Raw genomic sequence first — 22233 nt, 5'->3', positions numbered from 1 at the left:
ACAGCAACTGAGTTTTCATCCCTTTCCGACTGAACAACCTTCAAGTCCTAGGGCAGCATGTGATAGATACTTGCCAGGGGGTATAGAAAGAACTATCAGATAACAGAAACAGTTCATCATATCACCATATCCCCCGAGAGCTCCCAGAACTCGGGTACCGTGGGCCCGTCGTTCCCAGAGCTCCTAAGCTGTGCTCAGAGGCCCCACGAAGCTCATCTCCCCAATGTGGCCTTCCAGAGTCAGCAAACCAGCCTCAGGCATTGGTGGGGGGGGGGGGGAATTAAGGTTGGTTGATAATAGAATTGGGGGGAAAGTTTAGTCTTTAACTAGAGGTAAAGTTACAAAGAGCTGAGTTGGAAAGTCATTTTCATGACCATCATGATACACAGTTCACAGAAGCTGTTGTATCAGTTGTGATTAAATCTATAGGGCAACTTATCTGGGATGGTCAGCACTGTCTCTTGTTCTCACCCGTGTAAGAGTCATCCTTTAATTAAAGAACTTGGTTGTGTTCAGCTCCCCATATAGGTGAAAAAGCCCTCTGTCCTACCTTAAGTGGTAATAATGCTTCAAATCCCATTTACCATCCTCCATCCCAAAGGTGGAAGAAAAGCCACAAATCCTGAATTACCCCCCAAAATGAAAAAGGAGTAAAGACCTAGGAAAAGAGAAGAGACTTCTGGTTATAGGTCCTGTCCATCTTCCCCTGTAGGATTCAAAGCACTGTTTGCACTTGCTAAAACACCATTCAGCGGCCACATAGGTCTTGTTTCATCCCAGTCTTGTAGATAGTGATTTCTAGCGATATTTAGACTAAAAAATCCTTGTCAATAAAACAGATTACCTGTCCTTGAAATCTGTTAAAACAGGTCTTTCTCTCCATAGCCTCAGTGATACACTTTCTTAATTGCTGATCACCTGAGACGTGTTCTTTGCCAAAGGAGAGATCTCAGTCCCATACCCAGCGCCCACTCATCCGCATGAGAAGCCTTTGAGACCTCTAGCCATTCCAGCAGTTGAACCCAGAGTGTCCTCCGCAAAAATCCTCTTTTAGCAGCCCCGACCTTTCTCTGAACTTCAGGAGTTTCAAATTACAGGCCGCCTTTTGCCAATATTAGAAACAGTTCTTGATATCCTAAGAGGCAAATTAATCCCCATTACAGCCCTTCAGTAAATTATAAAGGAAATGATGGCTGTATTGAGAGAAATCTGATAAGGAGGCTATTTCCCCCTGACTTAGTGTACGGTTTCCACACAATGCCAACCTTTTTGTTTTCCTCTTCCTGTGCTTTCCTCACAGTGCCAGGAGCACTTTGAAAGTTCCTGGAGCAGGTGGAGGTAACTCCGTTTTACGATTACCTTAATGAGTGGGTACAGGTTAGAACTGAAAACCCAGGAAACATGACTGATGCAAGGCTCCATTATTTGAAAAGTCTTGGCCTCTTCCTCTTTAAAGCCAGTGCTTACAGAGAGTGTGGGGCTCCGGCATGCGTCAACAAGATCCGCAGGTGTGCAGGGGTCTAAGAACTGGTTGCATCTAACTGAGGCTTTCTCTAGTGTACAATTAGAGGAATGAAAAAGAATAATCACCAAGGGGATGCTTTGAAGAGCAAGTAAGCAGATCTCTGGAATATTGTGTGGATGCAATAAATAAATATTTATGGATTTGTCCGATCATGGGGATCTCTAGGAGCTGTTTAAATGAAGACTGTGATGTATATTAATTACTTCTAAAGGCACCTAGAGCTGGTTTATGGATGTTCCTTCCCACTCTCATGGCAGCAGCTTTGAAACCCTTGCTACTCTTCCCTGGTCACCAGCCCACGCTGCCCACCCTTCCACATCCTACCCGGTTACTTCACCTTCTACTTGACTCAGCCCGTCAAGCATGAACACCTTTGATTCTTTCCTGCCAAACCCTTTATTTCATTTCATCTCCCCTCACAGGATGAAATGGCTAATTCCTCCACCCCCATTTTTTAATCCGATTTTCAACATTATTTGAACATTATGGCAACATTAGCGCATCTTTTACCCCCATCTCTCTTCATTCTCCTCGACCTCAACCTCCAAACATGCTCCGCATTACCTACTCCCCGCAAAGTTTTTCTCAACAACCTCCCCATCTCTTTTCTTTCCTTCACCACCCAACTTCCTTGCCGCCCTAACTTGTCACTTCACTGTAATCTGCCTTCAACCTCCACAATTCAACTGTTGTATTGCTCTTGAAAAGGTCTCTGACCACCTTCTAATGACCAAACGTAATGGCCTCCTCTAATTCCTAACCCACCTGAAAGGTGTGCAACACATGACACTTCGGATCACCCCCTTCTTTGACCTTCTTTCCCCTCTTAGCATGCTTTATCCTGGTGCGCCTCTCGGTCATGCTCTGCCTCTGACTGCCTGATAAGTGTAGAAATTCCTTACAACCCTTAACTTCTTCTATCCTCTTAACTTAAGTCTCATTCTCTGGAGGTCTTAAACCAGACATGGCTGTTTGCATCATTTTGGTATAGAGCTACCAAAAGCCAGTGGAAAGGGCTCAAGAGTTACAGAGAGAGAGAATGGGAACTGGTACAGCCACTGTGGAAAACAGTATGGAGGTTTCTCAAAAACTTAAAAACAGAAATACCACACGATCCAGCAATTCCACTTCTGGGTATTTTTCTGAAGAAAACAAAAACACTAAATTGAAAAGACATATACACCCTTATCTTCACTGCAGCATTATTTATAAAAGCTGAGATATGAAAGCAACCTAAATGTCCATCAGTAGATGAATGGATAAAGAAGATGTGGCGTAAATATCCAATGGAATATTACTCAGCCACAGAAAGAATGAAATGTTGCCATTTGCAGCAACGGGGATGGACTTTGAGGGTATTATGCGAAGTGAAATAAGTTAGAGAGAGAAAGGCAAATGCCATATGATTTCACTTAGATGTGGAATCTAAAAAGAAAAACAAATGAACAAACATAAAACAGAAACAGAGTCATAGATGGAAAGAACAAACAAACAGGTGCCAGAAGGGAGAGGGTGGGCGGGATGAGTGAAATAAGTGAGGGAGAATAAGAGGTACAAACTTCCAGTGACAAAATAAACAGAGGCAAAACGCTCTATGACATAAATCACAGCAACGTCCTTTTTGACCCACCTCCTAGAGAAATGGAAATAAAAACAAAAATAAACAAATGGGACCTAATGAAACTTAAAAGCTTTGGCACAGCAAAGGAAACCATAAACAAGACCAAAAGACAACCCTCAGAATGGGAGAAAATATTTGCAAATGAAGCAACTGACAAAGGATTAATCTCCAAAATTTATAAGCAGCTCATGCAGCTCAATAACAAAAAAACAAACAACCCAATCCAAAAATGGGCAGAAGACCTAAATAGACATTTCTCCAAAGAAGATATACAGATTGCCAACAAACACATGAAAGAATGCTCAACATCATTAATCATTAGAGAAATGCAAATCAAAACTTCAATGAGATATCATCTCACACCGGTCAGAATGGCCATCATCAAAAAATCTACAAACAATAAATGCTGGAGAGGGTGTGGAGAAAAGGGAACCCTCTTGCACTGTCGGTGGGAATGTAAATTGATACAGCCACTGTGGAGAACAGTATGGAGGTTCCTTAAAAAGCTACAAATAGAACTACCACATGACCCAGCAATCCCACTACTGGGCATATACCCTGAGAAAACCATAATTCAAAAAGAGTCATGTACCAAAATGTTCATTGCAGCTCTATTTACAATAGCCAGGACATGAAAGCAACCTAAGTGCCCATCATCGGATGAATGGATAAAGAAGATGTGGCACATATATACAATGGAATATTACTCAGCCATAAAAAGAAACGAAACTGAGCTATTTGTAATGAGGTGGATGGACCTAGAGTCTGTCATACAGAGTGAAGTAAGTCGGAAAGAGAAAGACAAATACCGTATGCTAACACATATATATGGAATTTAAGAAAAAAAAATGTCATGAAGAACCTAGGGGTAAGACAGGAATAAAGACACAGACCTACTAGAGAATGGGCTTGAGGATACGGGGAAGGGGAAGGGGAAGCTGTGACAAAGCGAGAGAGAGGCATGGACATATATACACTACCAAACGTAAAATAGATAGCTAGTGGGAAGCAGCCACATAGCACAGGGAGATCAGCTCCGTGCTTTGTGACCACCTAGAGGGGTGGGATAGGGAGGGTGGGAGGGAGGGAGATGCAAGAGGGAAGAGATATGGGAACATATGTATATGTATAACTGATTCACTTTGTTATAAAGCAGAAACTAACACACCATTGTAAAGCAGTCATACTCCAATAAAGATGTTAAAAATAAATAAATGAATAAATAAATAAATAAATAAGTAAGTCATGGGGATGAAACCTACAGCATGGGTATACAGACAATAATAGTATAACAACTTTGTATGGTGACAGATGGTAACTAGACTTATCGTGGTGATCATTTTGTAATGTATAGAAATATCAAATCACCATGTTGTGTACCAGAAACTACCATAGTGTTGTAGGTCAATTATACTTCCATAAAAAAACAAAAGAGGGAGTTGTAGAGCTCCATAATCACTCAAGGCCTCTGCCTCTCTCCATGGCTCCATATTAAGCCTTAAAAGAGGCATCAGATCAATCACCAGACGTACCACATGGCACGATGGAGCGAGTACCCAGAGGCAAGGAGAAATCAATAGATGACACCTGAAAATATAAAACAGTCAACCGCAGGTTGCCCAAAGCATCACAGTAATCCGAGTTAGTTTACAGTTTCACATTACACGTGAGACTGTAACTACTTGAGTCTCCAAAGTTCAACTCTTTTTGTTCGCTACCTGTATTTCTTCCTTATTCATTTATCCATGGCTTAAAAACTCATACTGAACACCCAATCCTGTGAATAGACCCCAAAACAACAGTCTGAGTGGGTCCTGTGTTAATACATTCCTGCAAACCTCTCTTCCCAACTCTGTCTTATACAAGCCCCCAACAGAACACCACACAAAACCAATATGCTCTCAAACCTTGCTCTGGAGTCTATCTGAAGGTTGACTGATTTTTATTAAACCAACCAGAAAAGAAAAATAAATTCCTAAAACCTAGGAAACACCTCTGTCTTAAGAGGCTTGAAGTCAAAATCTCTTTGCAGGAGAGAATTCCTTGGGAGAGCTCAAAATGAGTTATGATGTACAGGGTAAGAAGCCAGAAATCAGAGCAACGGGGCTTGAGGATTAATCCCAGCGTTCTGATATACAATCAGAAAAGCATCGTTCCCGAGGGCAGGCTGCTCAGTTGTGACAGGCTACAAGTGGCCAGTCCCCCTGGGCACCAACTGTAGGCAAGCTTCAGGCTCCAGCCCCAGAGGCCACTGTGATCTTCTATGCAGAGAGGGGGCTCAAAACAGGGAGCTTACGGTTTTATTTTTCTGACTACAAAGTCAGCCATGGAAGAAAATATGAAAAACAATTTTACATAGTATAAATGAACATAAAAATCCCCCCATGTGGGCCTTTTAGAATAAATAACTATTAACAGATATTTTTCTCTTAGTTCTTTTTCTATACAACTTTCCATATGTAGAGTTTTACACAGATGAGATTTTATTAAATATTGTCATATAATAACTTTTTTTTCACTCAGTACCATCAGCATTTCCACGTGTCATTAGGGACTCTCCGTAAACATCATTTTTAAGGGTTGTATAATATTCCAGCATTGAATAAACAAATAAAAATTTACCATTTTTCTTATACTTGATCATTTACTTCCAATTTGCCCACTTTTATAATGAAGGCCATGATAAGACCCTTCTGCATTTTAGATTATTTGCTAAAAGACAAAGTCAGGCTTCCCTGGTGGTGCAGTGGTTAACAATCTGCCTGCCAATGCAGGGGACACATAGGTTCGAGCCCTGGTCCGGGAAGATTCCACATGCTGCGAAGCAACTAAGCCCGTGCACCACAACTACTGAGCTTGCGCTCTAGAGCCCGCAAGCCACAACTACTGAAGCCTGTGCACCTAGAGCCCATGCTCCGCAACAAGAGAAGCCACCGCCTTAAGAAGCCCACACACCACAATGAAGAGTAGCCGCCGCTTGCAGCAACTAGAGAAAGCCCGCGCGCAGCAACGAAGACCCAACACAGCCAAACATAAATAAATAAATTTATTTTAAAAAATGTTACATCCAAGATACATGCTTGAGACTGTTTCATTGTAACTTTGCCTGCACTAGGAAATTTTTTTTAATTTATTTTTTATTGAGGTATAGTTGAATTACAGTGTTGCGTTAATTACTGCTGCAGAGCAAATGACTCAGTTATACATATATATACATTCTTTTTCATATTCTTTTCCACTGTGGTTTATCACAGGATATTGAATATAGTTCCCTGTGCTATACAGTAAGACCTTGTTGTTTAAGGAAATTTTAAAATAATAAAATGATCTTGGCTAATTTGGTTGGTGAAGATTGGTGTTACATAGTTGCTTTGGTTTGGATTTCTTTTACTGTAAGTGAGGCTGAGCATTTAAAAACTCTTTCTTTCAAACAACAACTGTTCAAATGTCTACTGTACTCACAGAGCTTTCAGTATGGTGGGGATAAGGACCCTGGATACATAATTACACTTAAGTATGAAATCTGTGTAATCTCATAATAATTTGAGATATCAGCCCGTGAGTTCTTTCCTCATCCACTGCAACCATCCCGCATTAGACCAGGGAGTGTAGGCCACCATGTGCTCCCAGAGAAAGTTAGCAGAATCAGACCAGCACAGATACCAAATTCACAGAGCCCAGGGCACAGGTGAGAGATAGAAGAAAAAACAAACTTGAATGTGGAAATTGGAGCTAGGAGACCCAGGCCCTCCCCCACCAATACCCCTACACTCTCCACCTCTGTACCCCAGCCTAGAAAAACCCTTCGAGCTGGAGAGGAAGAAGGAGCAGAGAGACCATTCAATTTGCCTCTCCCCTCCCCTCCTGTGGAACAGGTTGGAGGTAGCTGAGTGGAATATTCAAGAATCCAACAGTGAAGCGGACTTGGGCTGGGCTTCTTGACTTAAAGAAAGTCGTCTCCAAACTGAGTCCTTTGTCATGAGGCAATAGAGACGGTGGCACAGTGGGATGAGCAACAAGAGAGTGTAAGGCAGACGCTTAGACACGGGACTGCCTTGAGACTATCGCAAACTTTTGTAAAATGCAAACCAGGCAAGCCCAGGGACCATGGAAGTCTCTGACGGGGTACCAACTCGGTCCAGGAAGCAGGTAAAGCTGCCTGGAGGAAGCTGAGACAGAGACACTGAGTGGGAGTCAGCAGCTGGAGGAGATGGGCAGGGTGAGAGAGCTTGGAAGAGGTCCCAAGAAGAGGAAAAACATGCAAAAACCCAGAAGCGCAACAGAACGGGATGCCTTCAAGGAACTGAAAAAAGTCCAGTATGGCTGCATCTTGAAGAACATTCGGAAGAGCCACTCAGGACCTGGCTGTGCTAATTTTGAAATACCTTGTAAGTCATGAAAAAGTGTACGGATTTATCCACGTGGCGACTGGAAATGGGTTTCTCTATGTGTATACCAGTCTATCTACTGAAGTCTCTGTTATTACTACCGGTTTAAATGAGAAATTGTTGTATGAAAGGTAACTAGTGATGGCAGAAGACATTGAAACCACAGCAAAGAACCAACAATCCAAGAAAACTCTGACACACAGCAGCTTTCAATGTGAACTTTTCTGGGGCGAGGAGAGGGGTCCCTATGTTTCTGTCCCCCTCCCCCTTCCACTATGTCCACAGAAGACCCTTCTCTGTTAATAACATCCACTGCTGAACAGTTTTCTAAAGGCGTATTATGCTAGAGTAGGCATATTAGGAAAACGAAGAATACTACAGTGTAAGTATACGAAGGCTTCTGTGACCAGGGACGGAGATCTCAGGTGTCCCCTGAGAAAGAAAACCAACACACCAGTGGTTTGTCTTCCAGGCACGACCAGGGAAGACCTTTCCACAAACTGTCAGCTTCTAAAACGCCTTTAAGATTCAAACCAAAGTAGAATTTGGCAAAATCAGTAGTACCTAGCAGGGAGCCCTTATCAATTTGCTAAATGAAAGAAAAAAAAATATTGGAGTCAAAATATTAGGAAATTGTGGGGAATTTGGAGGTCCATGAGAAGGTTCACCTGGACCGCACCACTTGGTTCTCAAAATCCACTCCAGGCCAAGAGGAACAGGGCACTACTTGGCTGTGTGCGTGGTAATTTACAACGGCCTTGTCAGAACAGTTTGAGAGAATGAAGAGAGAAATCTCCCCATGGCCAGCCAGGTGTATTAATTATACAATCTAAACATAGTTAAGAGGTGTTAGGAGCCCATCTCCAGGCGCTGCAGGAGGTGACCGACGATGTGTCCCAGGGAACTGCTACGACACCAGTCACTTGGCGCACAGTAAAATCTAGGGGCATATTTTCGAAGAATTAAGCTGATTGGGAAGCAAGTCTTGAACTCCTCTTGGTAGGTGGTGTCATCTGACAAATCCTGATTCAGATCCTTGCTGGACCCACACTGGTAGGAGCACAACTGTCAGAAACGGTGTCCTTAAAATGCCAGTGTTCTCAGAAAGGCCTCTCAGAAAGGTTCTCAGAAACCACAGAGTGAATTCTTCTGTAATCGTCCTCACCCCACCTTCCACTCCCATTCCTCCCCACAGGTGATGGATGTCTGGAACGAGTTCACAGGATCCACTACAGGAAGTTTATACTGTCACTGCTTAATTTGTACCAGGACCGCAGTTACTAAAATAGGGGAATTGAGTTTCCAACCCACCAATCTAGCAGCCTCTGCAAGGATTAACGGCCCATCATAAAAGCCCCATCTGTGCAGGAAGGCATTTGCATCTGACCTTCCCATCTGTAATCAAAAAAGGAGGCTAACCTCAAATATGTCTAAATGGTGAGCATGCATCCATTAATTGCTTAAAAACAGAGCCTATTCTGAAGCCCGTCTCTCAGAGTCCTCCCATAGCTTCTCAGTAAGTAAATCCTTATTTGTCACTATTTCAATTATAGTAAAGAGTCTTTAAATAAAAGACTTATTAAGGATGACAAGGAGAGGAGAGGGACCCAGGATACATTTAGGTGTAGTCTGTTTCAGGTTACTGGTATATAATAAACATGTGGAGGGGGAAGGGCAGATGGACTTCCAGTTGTTTGTGTGTGTGCCTGCTTGCCAACAAACCTGGTGAATCAGCACTTTAAACAAAGTAACGAACACACTATAAGGGAGCCTGGAAATGGAGTATCGACTCGAGCTGAAATAAATGCACTTCTTGTTTTTAAGCAAGCAGAAGATTCCATTTGTTTTCTAAATATGCACAGCATGCATACATACTAAAAATGTAAATACATAAAGAATTAATATTTTGACTCAGCAGCGGCAATATCCTCTAATATGTCACCCTGCAGCTGGGAGGAAATTATATGTGGTCATCACCATGTGATGTTATGTTCAAATCACAAAGGCTCTGCTTCAAGGATCGGTGAGGATTACGCACAATCGCGATGGATGGAAGCACACGGCAGTGAAATGACTTATTTCACATCTTTGGAGCAAAGTGAGAAAAAGCTTGAAGATATTAAGGTAAATGTGTACTGTTGAAGCAGTGGCTTTGGATGTTGGTTTTATGGGGCAGTGACTCCTTAGCTGATAAATAATGGACCTATAAAGACAATTTTAGACACATAGTAAGATTTTTAATAATGTCCTATCAGTCGATTAGGTTCTTAATGAAACCACATTACATGTGTTTGGAAGCTGTTAAAATAATCAGCACTTGTATCTGTTCCTCATCGGGTGAAAAGGGAATGATTCCGTGCTGAAGCTCTGGGTCCTTAAAGTGTGTATAGACTGAATTCTGATGCCACTTTTAAAATTGACAGGGTTCTACTTGTGAGACAAGTACAGCAGGAATCCAGAAAATGTTATTATGTCATATGTTTATGAATGGCAGAAGAAAAAGAAGCCTTCTCTCTTCCCCTTTTGATCATCACTTTGGTCCTAGCCAACCCATGAGGTCTTTAGAAATCACGTGTTCTTTTTAGGGTTAGGGTTTAGGGTTAGCTCTCAGTTAGTACAAAAACAAAACAAAACAGACAAACAAAACTTCCCATTTTTTCAGTGTCTGTGGCTATTGTTTTATCCTGAAAAAAACAATCATCAACAACAACAAAACCTACTACAACAGATTGGCCTTAGCGTTACAGGACAGTGATTTCCACCCAGTGTTGACAAACTTACAAATGTGGTGAGAAGGCTGTAGTAGGACCCACGGAGACAGACAGCTGGAAGAAGGAGTGGGTGAGAGGCAGTGTCAGATGTAAGAGCAAGGCTCTCTCCTCAGTTCTAGTGCCAGTTCTTGCTGCCAACAAGGAAACATGAGCACCACTCCTGCCTTGTACCTGACCTCCCATCAGTTTATGTTTTACTCTTGCCTTACCTCCAAAACAGAAAAAAGTTCACTTCGATCAACATTTATGGCATGTGAGTTGGGTGTGAGGCACTATGGAAGTTGCTGCAGGAGATAGAGCACTGAGTCAGAGTCAGACCCTTCCCTCAAGATGCTCATGACAAGGCCCAATGTCAGAAGAAAGCCACACTTAAAATGCAATTAATGTCTAAGGAGGACCAGAGAATATTTTATCCAAAGGGAATAAGAGGGACTTTAACTTTGCAAGATGTGGCAATGATTAAAATACGGAATAGGGGTGGGAAGGAAGCAGGTGTAACTCAATTTTGAATTACAGTTGATCCTTGAACAATGCAGGGGCTAATCTGAGTATAACTTATAGTCGGCCCTCTGTATCCCCACCCCCATCCTCTGCATCCTCGGATTCAACCAACCATGGACCATGTAGTACTGTAATATATACTAGTGGAAAATATCTGCATATAAGTGGACCTGTGTAGTTCATACGCACATTGTTCAAGGGTCAACTGTACTCAGTTTTGAATTACGCTGATTGAAAAAATCAGTAGTGGATGGACAAGAGAGTCAGGAGAAGGAAGGAAGGACCTGGTGGGGGAGGTTTCTTTGGAGTTTCTGAGTATGTTGTTCCTGTGGATCAAATGTCCAGAAGGTAGACAGATAGAAATGAGAGTCTGGAGATGATGACCATGTGTGGACTTGAGATAGACTCTAAGGAGAAAACAGAAATGAGCATTGGATCAAGACACTAAGGTCCTAAAGGAAAGGGGGTCAGGGAGGAAGAAGAGAAGGAAAGATAAAGAGGGAAGGAAGGAGATGAAATGAGTAACCAAAAGAGGAAATAACTATTGGGCTAGACCACCTCTTGAGGGTGATGGGACAAAGCAGCTCTGGATCACAGATGGAGGAGTTCCCCCGGGCCAGGGTGAGGGAGATCCTTTCTCAAAGGAAGCAATGAGGAAAATGGTATTTAGAAGAAGATACAGAGACATTTGCAGAGAAAAAGTGAGGGAGTTTTTTTGCTGTTGTTGTTTTCAGGAGATTATGTTAATCTTCTAAACACAAAAGAAAGCAAAGATGTCAACTGATCGGAGTGAGAGTTGAGTTGAGGGAAAGTATACTAAGTACACATGGAAAGGTCATGGTGAGCAAGGTGACAATGCATCAAAAAGAGTTGTAAGTAATACAATTGCTGAGAAGCAGAGAAGGTCCTATTGGAACTAGATCGGATGATGAAGTCTGATGACGGTGTTCACACGCGTGCTCTCTGAAGTGGCACTGCTTCAAAGCCCAGGCCTACTGCATTTTAGCTGTGAAACACTGAGTAAATTGGTTAATGTCTCTCATCCAGTCTCTTGGGTTGTAAAATGGAAATGCTACTAATCATAGGATTGACCTCCCAGGGTTGCAGTCAGGATTAAATGAAATAATGTATGTGAGGAGCTGGTACATAGGAAGTGCTCAATAAACATTAGTGATTATTCTCTATCTGTGGCAGGCCCAATCAGGATTGACATTGATACTGATGGTCATACTTACATCTAAGTCACTATTTTTGCCCAATTACATGTAAACACAGAGATTTACATATGTGTAAGAAAAGTAGATAAGTGTAGCCATAGCAATTTTGCTGTCTCTAGTACTTAAGAGGATAGCCTATGAGCCTAAATTCAGTTGTGTTCTTTAAGCATGAACACTCAAAGTCTTCTCTGCAATTCAGCTCCTGGCCTGTAGTTCTTATGAAGACAACAGCAATTGTAACTTCATTGGGAGCCCTGCCAAGTTGAAAACTTGTAAGTAAGGTCATTTCTAAAGCTATATAAGATATTGTTTAGGAAAAGTCACATGAAGGAGAAAATACAAGTTCTTTTTTTTAATTTAGGAAGGTCTCAATTTAAAAATAGGTCGTGTTCTTTTTTTTTTCTGAAAGTGGAAGTTCAAAGAAAAGAAATGCCTTGAAATCTTCAATCACCCTTCGGCAGACATCGTGGTCCCTTAAATAAAACACAAATTCAGAGAACAAGGGAGAGACAATCACTGAAAGTTCCAGAGAGAGACTGGATATGCAACTCATAGTTCAAGCAATAGGAGATAGGGTGACAGATGAGAAATGAGAAAAGAATGTGCATTGCCGAAAAAGAAGATAAGGAAAATAAAGGTGTTAAAAAAAAAAAAAGAAGACACAAGAAAATTGAAAAAATATAGAGATAGAAGAATAGGGCCAGATGGAATGAAATAGAAGGTGAAAAAGAAGAGATAAGAAGCAAAAAAAATGAGTCACACTAAGAAGATCCTTGATGTAATTAGCATAGGATGCACTGGAAGGGGATTAAAGTAGACCTTAGGGCACCAGAATCAAGTCATTCCTTTGCCCGACATTTCCTGATCACCATCTACGTACTGGTTAGGCACTGCACTGAGCTCTTAATCCCACTTCCACAGGAAGGTTTCTTGGGATGATCAAATGAAAAAATAAGTGAGAAAATGCTTTAAAAATTATAAAATGTCAAGAGCACAACATTATTGTTATTAACAATAACATGAAAAACAGACCTCGTCCCAGCCAAAGCCTTGAAAGTCACTTAGTTTACCAAGCAGTAACTCTACCTCCTGCTGGTTATTGCCCATATCCACAACAGGAAAACGGCCAATCAAATTAAGTTACACAACGGACATATGGATATGGGGTGGGGAGTCAGAGAAGGGTGGGGGATGAACTAGGAGACTGGAATTGACATATGTGCTATGTATAAAATAGATAACTAATGAGAACCTACTGTATAGCACAGGGAACTCTACTCAGTGCTCTGTGGTGACCTAAATGGGAAGGAAATACAAAAAAAAGGGGGATATATGCATATATATAACTGATTCATTTTGCTGTACAGCAGAAACCAACACAGCATTGTAAAGCAACTATACTCCAATAAAAATTAAGTTACACAAACATAATGGAATGCTATTTAGCCATTAAAAATGACAATTATGTGGATTCTTCCAATTATTTGCCAACACATGGAAATACACAAAGTGATATGAGAAATAACAAAGAAATACAGGCATAACTCATTTCTTTGCACCTTGCAGATGATTGCTTTTTCTTTTCTTTTTTTTAAACAAACTGAAGGTTTGCGGCAACCCTATGCTGTCAAATGATGGTTGGCATTTTTTAGCAATAAAGTTTCTTTTTTTTTTCGGCCACACCTCGCAGCTTGTGGGATCTTAGTTCCCTGACCAGGGATCAAACTCAGACCCTTGGCAGTGACAGCGTGGAGCCCTAACCACTGGACCGCCAGGGAAGTCCCAATAAAGTATTTTAAACTAAGGTACGTACGTTTTTGTTTCGTTTTGTTTTGTTTTTTTGCGGTATGTGGGCCTCTCACTGTTGTGGTCCCTCCCGTTGCGGAGCACAGGCTCCGGACGCGCAGGCTCAACGGCCATGGCTCACAGGCCCAGCCGCTCCGCGGCATGTGGGATCCGCCCAGACCAGGGCACAAATCCGTGTCCCCTGCATGAGCAGGCGGACTCCCAACCACTGCGCCACCAGGGAAGCCCACGTACGTTGTTTTTTTAAGACATAAAGCTATTGCACACTTAACAGACTACAACATAGTGCAAACAATTTTTATGTGCACTGGGAAACCAAAAACCTCATGACTTGCTTTATTGCAATAGTCCCTTTATTGCAGTGGTCTGAAACCGAACCCACAACATTTCCGAGATATGCCTGTACATAGCTGCTGATTACAACTGTGAAAAATGCATGTATATTAAAACAGATAAACAACAAGGACCTACTGTATAGCACAGGGAACTCTGATCAATGTTACATGGCAGCCTGGATGGGAGGGGAGTCTCGGAGACAATGGATACATGTACGTGTAGGGCTGAGTTGCTTTGCTGTGCACCTGAAACTACCACAACATTGTTAATCGGCTATACTCCAATATAAAATAAAAAGTTTAAGTATTATTTTAAAAAATGCATGTATGTAACCACTGAAAAAGATTAAAGTACATGTGGAGTGATATAAATTATTAAAATTTAGTATGCATTAATGTCTTCATTTAAAGTTTATTTATTTATTTACTAAGGGTATATAAAATAAAAATACATGGCAATCTAAAACAGCTTCCGGCACTTAAAACAGACAGGCAAGTTCTTGCAACTTTCCCCAGTAGCGCCTCTCCAAACCATCTTGTCATACCAGTCCCCGATGATCTACCTTTTAATCTACAATCAGAAAACTCTTCTTGAATCCCTATTGTTGTAACCAACTGTGTTTGTCCTCATCCTAGGTTCCTAGGTTCAAATCTTGGCTCTATCTTCCAACTTTTCTCATTTTGAGTAAATGACTTAAACCTTACTTAGGTTCAGTTCCTTCATATGTAAAATGGAGATAACATTAGTACCTACCTCGGAGGATCATTGGTAGTATTAAATGGCAAAATGCGTTCAAAGCAACTAGCGCAGTGCTTGTCACATCATAAGCCCTCAGAACTGTCACCTATTATTAGAAACTCACAGAGAACATGAGCTAGTCAATGCCAAGTGCTAGGTAATTGGTAGAAACAGTCAGCGTACCTAGGAGTTACAACGTGGGAGATGCCAAAAGGAAGCTGGTCCTAGAAGGGATGGAATCTGAGCGAGGCCACGAGGGACGGATGGGTAGGATTTTGATGATGAAAATAAGGTAGTAACTGCTACACGTTTTAGTGTGTGCCTCTTTCCTTCTTTCAGCTTACAGCCCCAGGAGCAGCTACAGCAAGATGTAGAGCAGTGCCAACCCACTTTCCCCACATGCAGAAACTGCTATAAAACAGAACTGGCTCCCACCTCTCTGGCTTCAAGTCAGAATATCTGGAGGCAGAGAGCTGTGCACTGGCTCATGCAGGGCTCTTTCCCAGTCCTTAATGATGTTCAATTTGAACTGTTTTGTTTTGTTTTTTCCATTACTCAGTGTTGCAGTTCTATCACCTTATTCCAAAACAAGGATTTGTTGCTCTTTTAATCTGTGCATTTCAACTTTTTCACCATGTTTTTCAGGCTCCTCTTTCAGAAATGAGTGACAATGAATGGGGAAAACTGTAGAAGGGACTCAAAAAGTTTTGTTTTCTTTTTAATGATTTGGAAGAAAAATGTTAACAGGTTTTCTAATCAGTCAGCTCAGGTTTGGAGAGCAAACACTTCTCAGACCCAATGCTAGAGGATAATTACGGATTGCTCTTTGATGCTCTCAGCAGTCAAGAGAGTGGCAACCCTGAGAATTCTTGGGGCCCCCTCTGCTTGCCCACAGAGAAGAGAAGGGAGGAAGAAAGGACGCGAGGGAGGGACGCACTGAGGGATGGAAGGAAGGAAGTCCACAATCTGAGTATAGGTTGAGTATTTCATTTTACCTTTAGGGAGTGCCAACAAATTGTCCAACATATTAACATCAGCTAGTGCAGGGCTTCTCAAAGATTGTTTTGCAAAGCACTGGTTAGCCCTGTGAGAGTCTATAATAAATCGAAGGAAGGGGTCTGCAGTGAAATGGTTGGCAAATGATGGGCAGCCTCCTTCATCTCAGAGATTCACAATGCACATCTGCTTATTTAAGGTTTTGAGAAATTCTGAAATAAAGCTGCTTAACTTTATTTAACTGAGAGTTTCCTAAATTTATTCAGCCATGAGACATTTTTGCATGTAACACCTATTAACCATTGCTTAGAGCTCAACTACCATGGAATACAATATGAAAATTCTCAGAGCAATATTTCTTTACTGTCACTTGTCTTCTTTTGCTTACATTCTGGCACAGATTTATGAAGAAAACAAACCAGCATTTAAAACAGTAGTGCATAAAAAAATGTTTAATCCCCTAGAATTCTACCATCCTAACAAATCAGCTATTTAAAATTTTGCAGTCTTCATAGAAAACAAACCTACGGTTACCAAAGGGGAAGGCTAGGTGGGATAAACTGGGAGTATGGGATTAAAAGATGCACACCACCATGTACAAAATGGATAAACAACAAGGATTTACTGTATAGCACAGGGAACTATATTCAATATCTTGTAATAAACTATAATGGAAAAGAATAAAAAATATAGATATATACATATATGTATGTTCAGCTGAATCGCTTTGCTGTATACCTGAAACTAACACAATATTGTAAATCAACTATACTTCAATTAAAAGTAAAATATATATATAAAATTTTGCAGTCTTCCCCTCTACAATATTACTCTAAGTATTATCTCCTTTTCTACGTAAGAATTAAAAAGTACAACCTTCCCATTAGACATTCCAGAAAGCCCGAGGCATTTTTTTAATGCATCTTCATTTGGATAGTTCTCCTTCATGTTTTCTTTTTAATTCTCGCCCTCTTCGATGAACAGGAGAAAGGTTTTAGCTGAGAAAGACAAACGGAGGGAGCACCCCAGGCTTTGAAATTTGGGGAAAACTTTGTTGAGATGCAGGCAAAATATAAAGAACAAAAATCTATGAAGACAAAACCTGGTGTTTTTCACCCCAGTTCATTCATCTTTGCTGAAAGCCTTCACCTCTGGCCTATTCTCACAAACTGTATATTTGCTTTGATAGACTTGAAGGGAAAAAACCCCACACGTATGACATCTCCACATGTCATAACACACTGAGGTTATTGGACCTGTTCCCAGGATGTGTTTATTCTTGTTTGTGTGATAGATTAGATGTAATTTTCTTCCTTAAACAGCTAAGTGCAATTAAGAGGTCTCTGATGATGATCTTAGGTACAGCTCAGATAGAGAATAAATCCTGTGAGTAAATGCTACCACCCTGCAAAGCTCACACACGATAGAGGGAGCAGAGAGGGTGCTTCTCCAGGGCTTCCACCGTTAGACCTTCCCAAGGATGATGGAAATACACTCTACTGACCGCACTGCAGGGGTGAACTACCTTCTGCTTTGTCTATCACTAGGGCTCCTCCCAACACCTTCCTGAGTTTAGATAAAAGTCATTGAAATGCTCCAGGAGGTTATACAACTGACTGAAGCAACACCTCAGCTAAAAAAAGAGTTCCAGGACCTTAGGTTTAGGGTAAACTGAAGATAGCAGATAAGCTCATGGTGGCTATATTCAGCAAGGACTTAGACTTTCACCGTCCTCCTGGACAGCTACCCCAGATGCCCAAGGGTCCAACCTGCCCAAGCTCAAACACATTATCTTCCTATTTTGGCCCTTGGTAAATAATGCTCCCATTCGTCGAATTTACTTGGCCAGAAATCATCCCCCAAATTCCCTCTCCCTTAGCCTGAGGGCTAAGAGATCACCAACTTCTTCTGCTTCTATTAGGTTGAACCATATAAAAATTGCCAGTATTTGACCAGGTTTTGCCCACAAAACAGCAATGCCCCATAGGTCAACCTAATGTATAATTAACGCTTATTGAAGCCATGCCTCTTGCTTTTCATCCCCTCAGCACTTTTCTCATCAAAGGGCTTCATCTCTCATCTGAATTCTCACAACTCCCTCCTAAAGGTCTTTCTGCCCCCAGGCCTTCTTCTACACAATCTTCTGCAGATCTTTCGCTTTGCAGAAATGTAATCATAACATTTCCCTCCTTAAAAACCTTCAATAGATCCCCACAGCCTTGATAACAAAGCATGTTCTTCTTAAACAGAACATACAGAGGCCCTCGTGACCTGCCTTGCTTCCTTCTGCTTCAGGTCACAGCACCCCCGTACTTGGGGCTGGCATTCTACTTAACTCTTTGCTGGTGCCTGAATAGAAAATATTCTTTGGCTTGTCTTCTGGAATGCTCTCCCCTCCGAATCTCCAAACCCCTCCTAATTCTTACTCATGTTTCCAAATCATCTCAGTTATGACATATTCCAGAAAGCCTTCAGTACCCAGCCAGCACTACACGCACACACACACACACACACTCCAGTCTGGGTTAGGGTGCTGTCCCACAGGCTCATCTCATAGCCACAGTAATAACATATTCAACACATATCTCCTCCCTTCACTATACAGTACATTTCTTGAATGCAAGCACTTTATCTTATTCATCTGGGCCTCCCCTGAGCCTAGCACAGTGCCTGGTATGGAGCATGTGCTTAAAAAATGCTTGATGAAACCATAAACGAATGAATGCATTACAATATTACAGAGAGAATTGGGATGTGTTTGGAAAGGGCATATATATATATATATATAGATATAGAAAAAGTAAACTTTGGGGTCAGTGCACTTCCCCGAAAGATCAACAACTGAAATTATCTGTCAAATTTTTCTGTAACAAATATTGTTATGCCATTCTCAACTCAACAAAGGATTTCCAAGCACTAGACAACGGGTTACCTTATTTAAAACCTTCACTTAATATACCTAATCTCAGGACAGCCAAGGTGTGTCCCTTCCAGCTTATTTTAGTGGAACCTGCTCATCTAGGGCTGGGGACTTTCAGAGTCATTTAGCCTAGTCCCATGGTCCTTTATTCTAGTGGTCCCTTATAAGCCTTAAAAAATTAATGCAATTCCTAATCACCTACTTTACCATCAGAGGGCTCTGGACATTGGAGGGAACAGAGTTGATTAGAAGTTAAATTTTTCCAATCTCCTTATATAAACATTTATTTATAAAATATGTCCCAGCATAAAATTTTTAGGGTCCACATGCAGAATAGATTGGAAATAGAGAAGCCATTATGAAGGTTCAACCTTCTAATGTCTCTCTCTCTGACTATAATCTCTTCTCACTACAATCCATCTTCCAAAAAGCTTGAAGATTTCCTGCCTATGACATAGTCTTGGTTATCACAGTCACCCCTAAAACTCTCATAGCCCTATTGCCCACAAGAGTCAGTCCAAATTTTTCAGCCTAGAACTTTGGGTTCTCTATACCCTGGTTCCAACTTAAATTTTCCAACCATTTCATCTAATATGCCTTAATTCAAACCACTGTCCTTCAGCCAGGTTGGACCACTCTCACTGGCCATGAATGGCCCACATGTTCTACCCCCTGCGCTCATCTCCTGGTAGAACCACATCTGGAAAGCCTGCTTTGTTTCCCTCTGTCTAACAGAATCCTAGCTATTCTTCAGGAAGAATTTTAGGCCCCATCTCCTCCACAATGCTTTCCAGATCTTTTATTTCTGCCTCCTCTGAACTCCTACAACCCATTCTGCCTATTGATGTTATTATCCATAAATTGCTTTGTACTATTTGTTAGCTGTACTTGTGTCTTTGGTTTACCTCCTTAAGTAGCCTGGAAGATCTCTGTGACCCCTCAAACAGCAACTCAGCACCCTGGACTCAGTCGATTCTCAAAAAATATCCACTAATGTGCTTTAACCATGTTAGGAACCTCTTACTAGCTGCTCCTTTGTATCCTAAAGTAAGAATCAGTAGCTGAACTCAAGCTTACAAACTATAATACCAGTTAGATCCGCCCTTGCCAGATTCCTCTTCAAGGGGAGGCACTAATGCCCCCTATTTGCCCACTTCCCAAGTCAATCCTGACTACACTGGCAGGACTGGCAAACAGCTCACACCCTACAGCAGTGGGGTATCACGTTTGTCTAAAGCCTGGAATCTCTGAGCTTCTACTTTCCATTGCCTCTAAAATGTCTGCATTCTCAATAATCGGGTTTTGCCCTGCATCCCAGCCTGTTTTGGCTGTAGCCCCGCTCTCGACAGTTCAGTCTTCCTAGGGTATAGATCTTGGACCCTAATGTCTTTTTTTCTGGCTGCACTGCACGGCTTGTGGGATCTTAGTTCCCTGACCAGGTATTGAACCTGGGCCCTCAGCAGTGAAAGCTCGGAGTCCTAACCACTGCATGGCCAGGGAATTCCCTCTAATGTCTAGTCTTTAGCCAAGGTCATGTGCAAAAAGAACTGGATCACCCAGGACCATGGCGCCATGGCCACACTTGAAGCGCTATAATTGACTTGCTGTATCGAAGGGGCCTGCTTGATACTCTGATCTAGACAACTGGTCATACCTCCTCCCTGCCCAGGAACAAGCCCAACAGCCGGGTCAACCCCTCCAGCATGCATCCAACTGGATTTCTCAGCTTTCCCACTTGCCCAGTAGATCCCAGAATGCCCCCCAGTCAAGCCCTTTAGAGTGTGACAACAGCTGCTGCAGGTAAATCTCCTCAAGTTGCTCCTAGAAGTGAGTCAAGAAATACAAAATAACCCACTAGTCTGTAAGTTCCCCTCTCCAGCCTGTAAGTTCTCTGAGGGCAGAATAATTGTCTTATTCATCTTTTTTTTTTTTTTTTTTTTTGTTATTCAGAGCATCTGACCATTAGATATTTGTTGTAGGAATGGATGGATGAACACAAACACTGCATGGCTCCTTCATCATTATCCAAATTCCAGGCTGCTTTCCTGATTTATTTCTTTTTGAGATCCGAGTACTAAACTGAGGAGGAAAAATCCCATCTCCTGAAGCAAGTGATTTACTTCTAGGTTAATCTCCCTATATTTTTGTGCCTGGGGCTGATGACAAAGTTTCCCCACAGCAGGAGATAATGTAGACAAGAGGGCGACCGTCTTCTGAGTGACTGTTTTGAATATACTTCTTGCTCTCTTAAGCTGAAGTGCACCACGTGCACATAAGGAACCATTATCATGACTTCAATCTTCATTAATATGAGGGTCTAAGTTTTCTCAGGAATTGCAAGAGTATTATTAGAAGATTCCAGTTGAATCCACAGATATTTACTAAATGTCTGATAGGAAGCAGTGAAGTGAGTTTTCAGACATGAGACAAATATCTTCCAAAGAGAGCTCGTATTCTGATGACAAAGGACAAATATGAGAGCCTCCTGGAGCCTGGCAGGAGGAACCCGAGCATTTGGCTAGTGATTTCTGAGACTGCGAAGGGGGTCTCACTCACCAGCACAGTAGCCCACGAGGCCGAGGAACTGCTCCTCTTTACAGCTGGTCCTGCAGCTCCCAGCAGCCAGAGTAACATGAGGGTGACAGGAGATGCAGTCAGATTCCGATGGGCCGTGGCACTGCCTGCAGGTGGGGTGGCACTCTAGAAGGTAAAACAAGAACCAGGATTGGAATTAGCAGCTCAGCATGTAAACACACGAAGTACTTAATGTACTCCACAAATTACACTAAGAGCAGACTTCAAATACTAATCATCTTGGGAAGATTCTTGAGCAAGCCTGGCACACCCTTAGGCATTGACCGAAAGACGGCATTTCTAGTGTCAGTGAAAACACTGGCCGTGAACAGAACGTGGAATCTAGAACCACTGAATGAGGGGAACTCATTGTTCCATCCCCATCTATATAAGTAAGAAAGTTCAGGTCAAAATTACAAAGCAGAAAAGCAAGTGGTAAGACTGTCCCTCTCTAAACTTCAAAGAGCGAGACAGGCAGAAGAGGGAGACATTTTGCTTCTTAGAAATCCCGGGCAGGCAAAGGGGGAACCATCCACAGCAGGGGAAACTAAAACTTCTCACTGGAGTCGGATGCCAGCCGTGCTCTCCCTCCAGGCCACAGCCTGGATGCCTGTTTTAGCAGCAACGCTTAATTAAAATACAAAGAACTGAAAAAGGCCTCTTTCTGGAGGTTACCCTGAGCCATGTTTGAAGTTCAGTCCCTTAGACAAAACTGTCAAAGCGGTTTTCCCCAGAAAAACCACCTAATTACTGAGAGGTACTACACTGAAAAAGAGCAGTGAGTCCCAGTACGTGTAGGCAATAAAGATAAGGATGGCAAAGAATCAAAGAAGGTTGCAG

General features: G+C 41.9%; 1 protein-coding gene across 12 annotated transcripts in view; it reads right to left on the bottom strand.

Annotated features, from left to right (window-relative positions):
* Window positions 1-22233, bottom strand: part of FRAS1 (Fraser extracellular matrix complex subunit 1) — a 451240-nt gene that overhangs the window by 171826 nt on the left and 257181 nt on the right. For all 12 annotated transcript variants that reach the window (XM_027087689.1, XM_027087692.1, XM_027087691.1 and 9 more), the window contains one exon: window positions 21376-21519. In XM_027087689.1, coding sequence (XP_026943490.1) covers window positions 21376-21519 — 144 coding nt within the window. The remainder of the gene's footprint in view (window positions 1-21375; window positions 21520-22233) is intronic.

The sequence above is a fragment of the Aethalodelphis obliquidens genome, unplaced genomic scaffold (assembly GCF_003676395.1).
Source record: "Aethalodelphis obliquidens isolate GAN/ISIS:26980383/991018 unplaced genomic scaffold, ASM367639v1 scaffold59, whole genome shotgun sequence".
In the NCBI taxonomy this organism is placed as follows: domain Eukaryota; kingdom Metazoa; phylum Chordata; class Mammalia; order Artiodactyla; family Delphinidae; genus Aethalodelphis; species Aethalodelphis obliquidens.
This window is presented reverse-complemented; position numbering and strand designations above follow the sequence as displayed.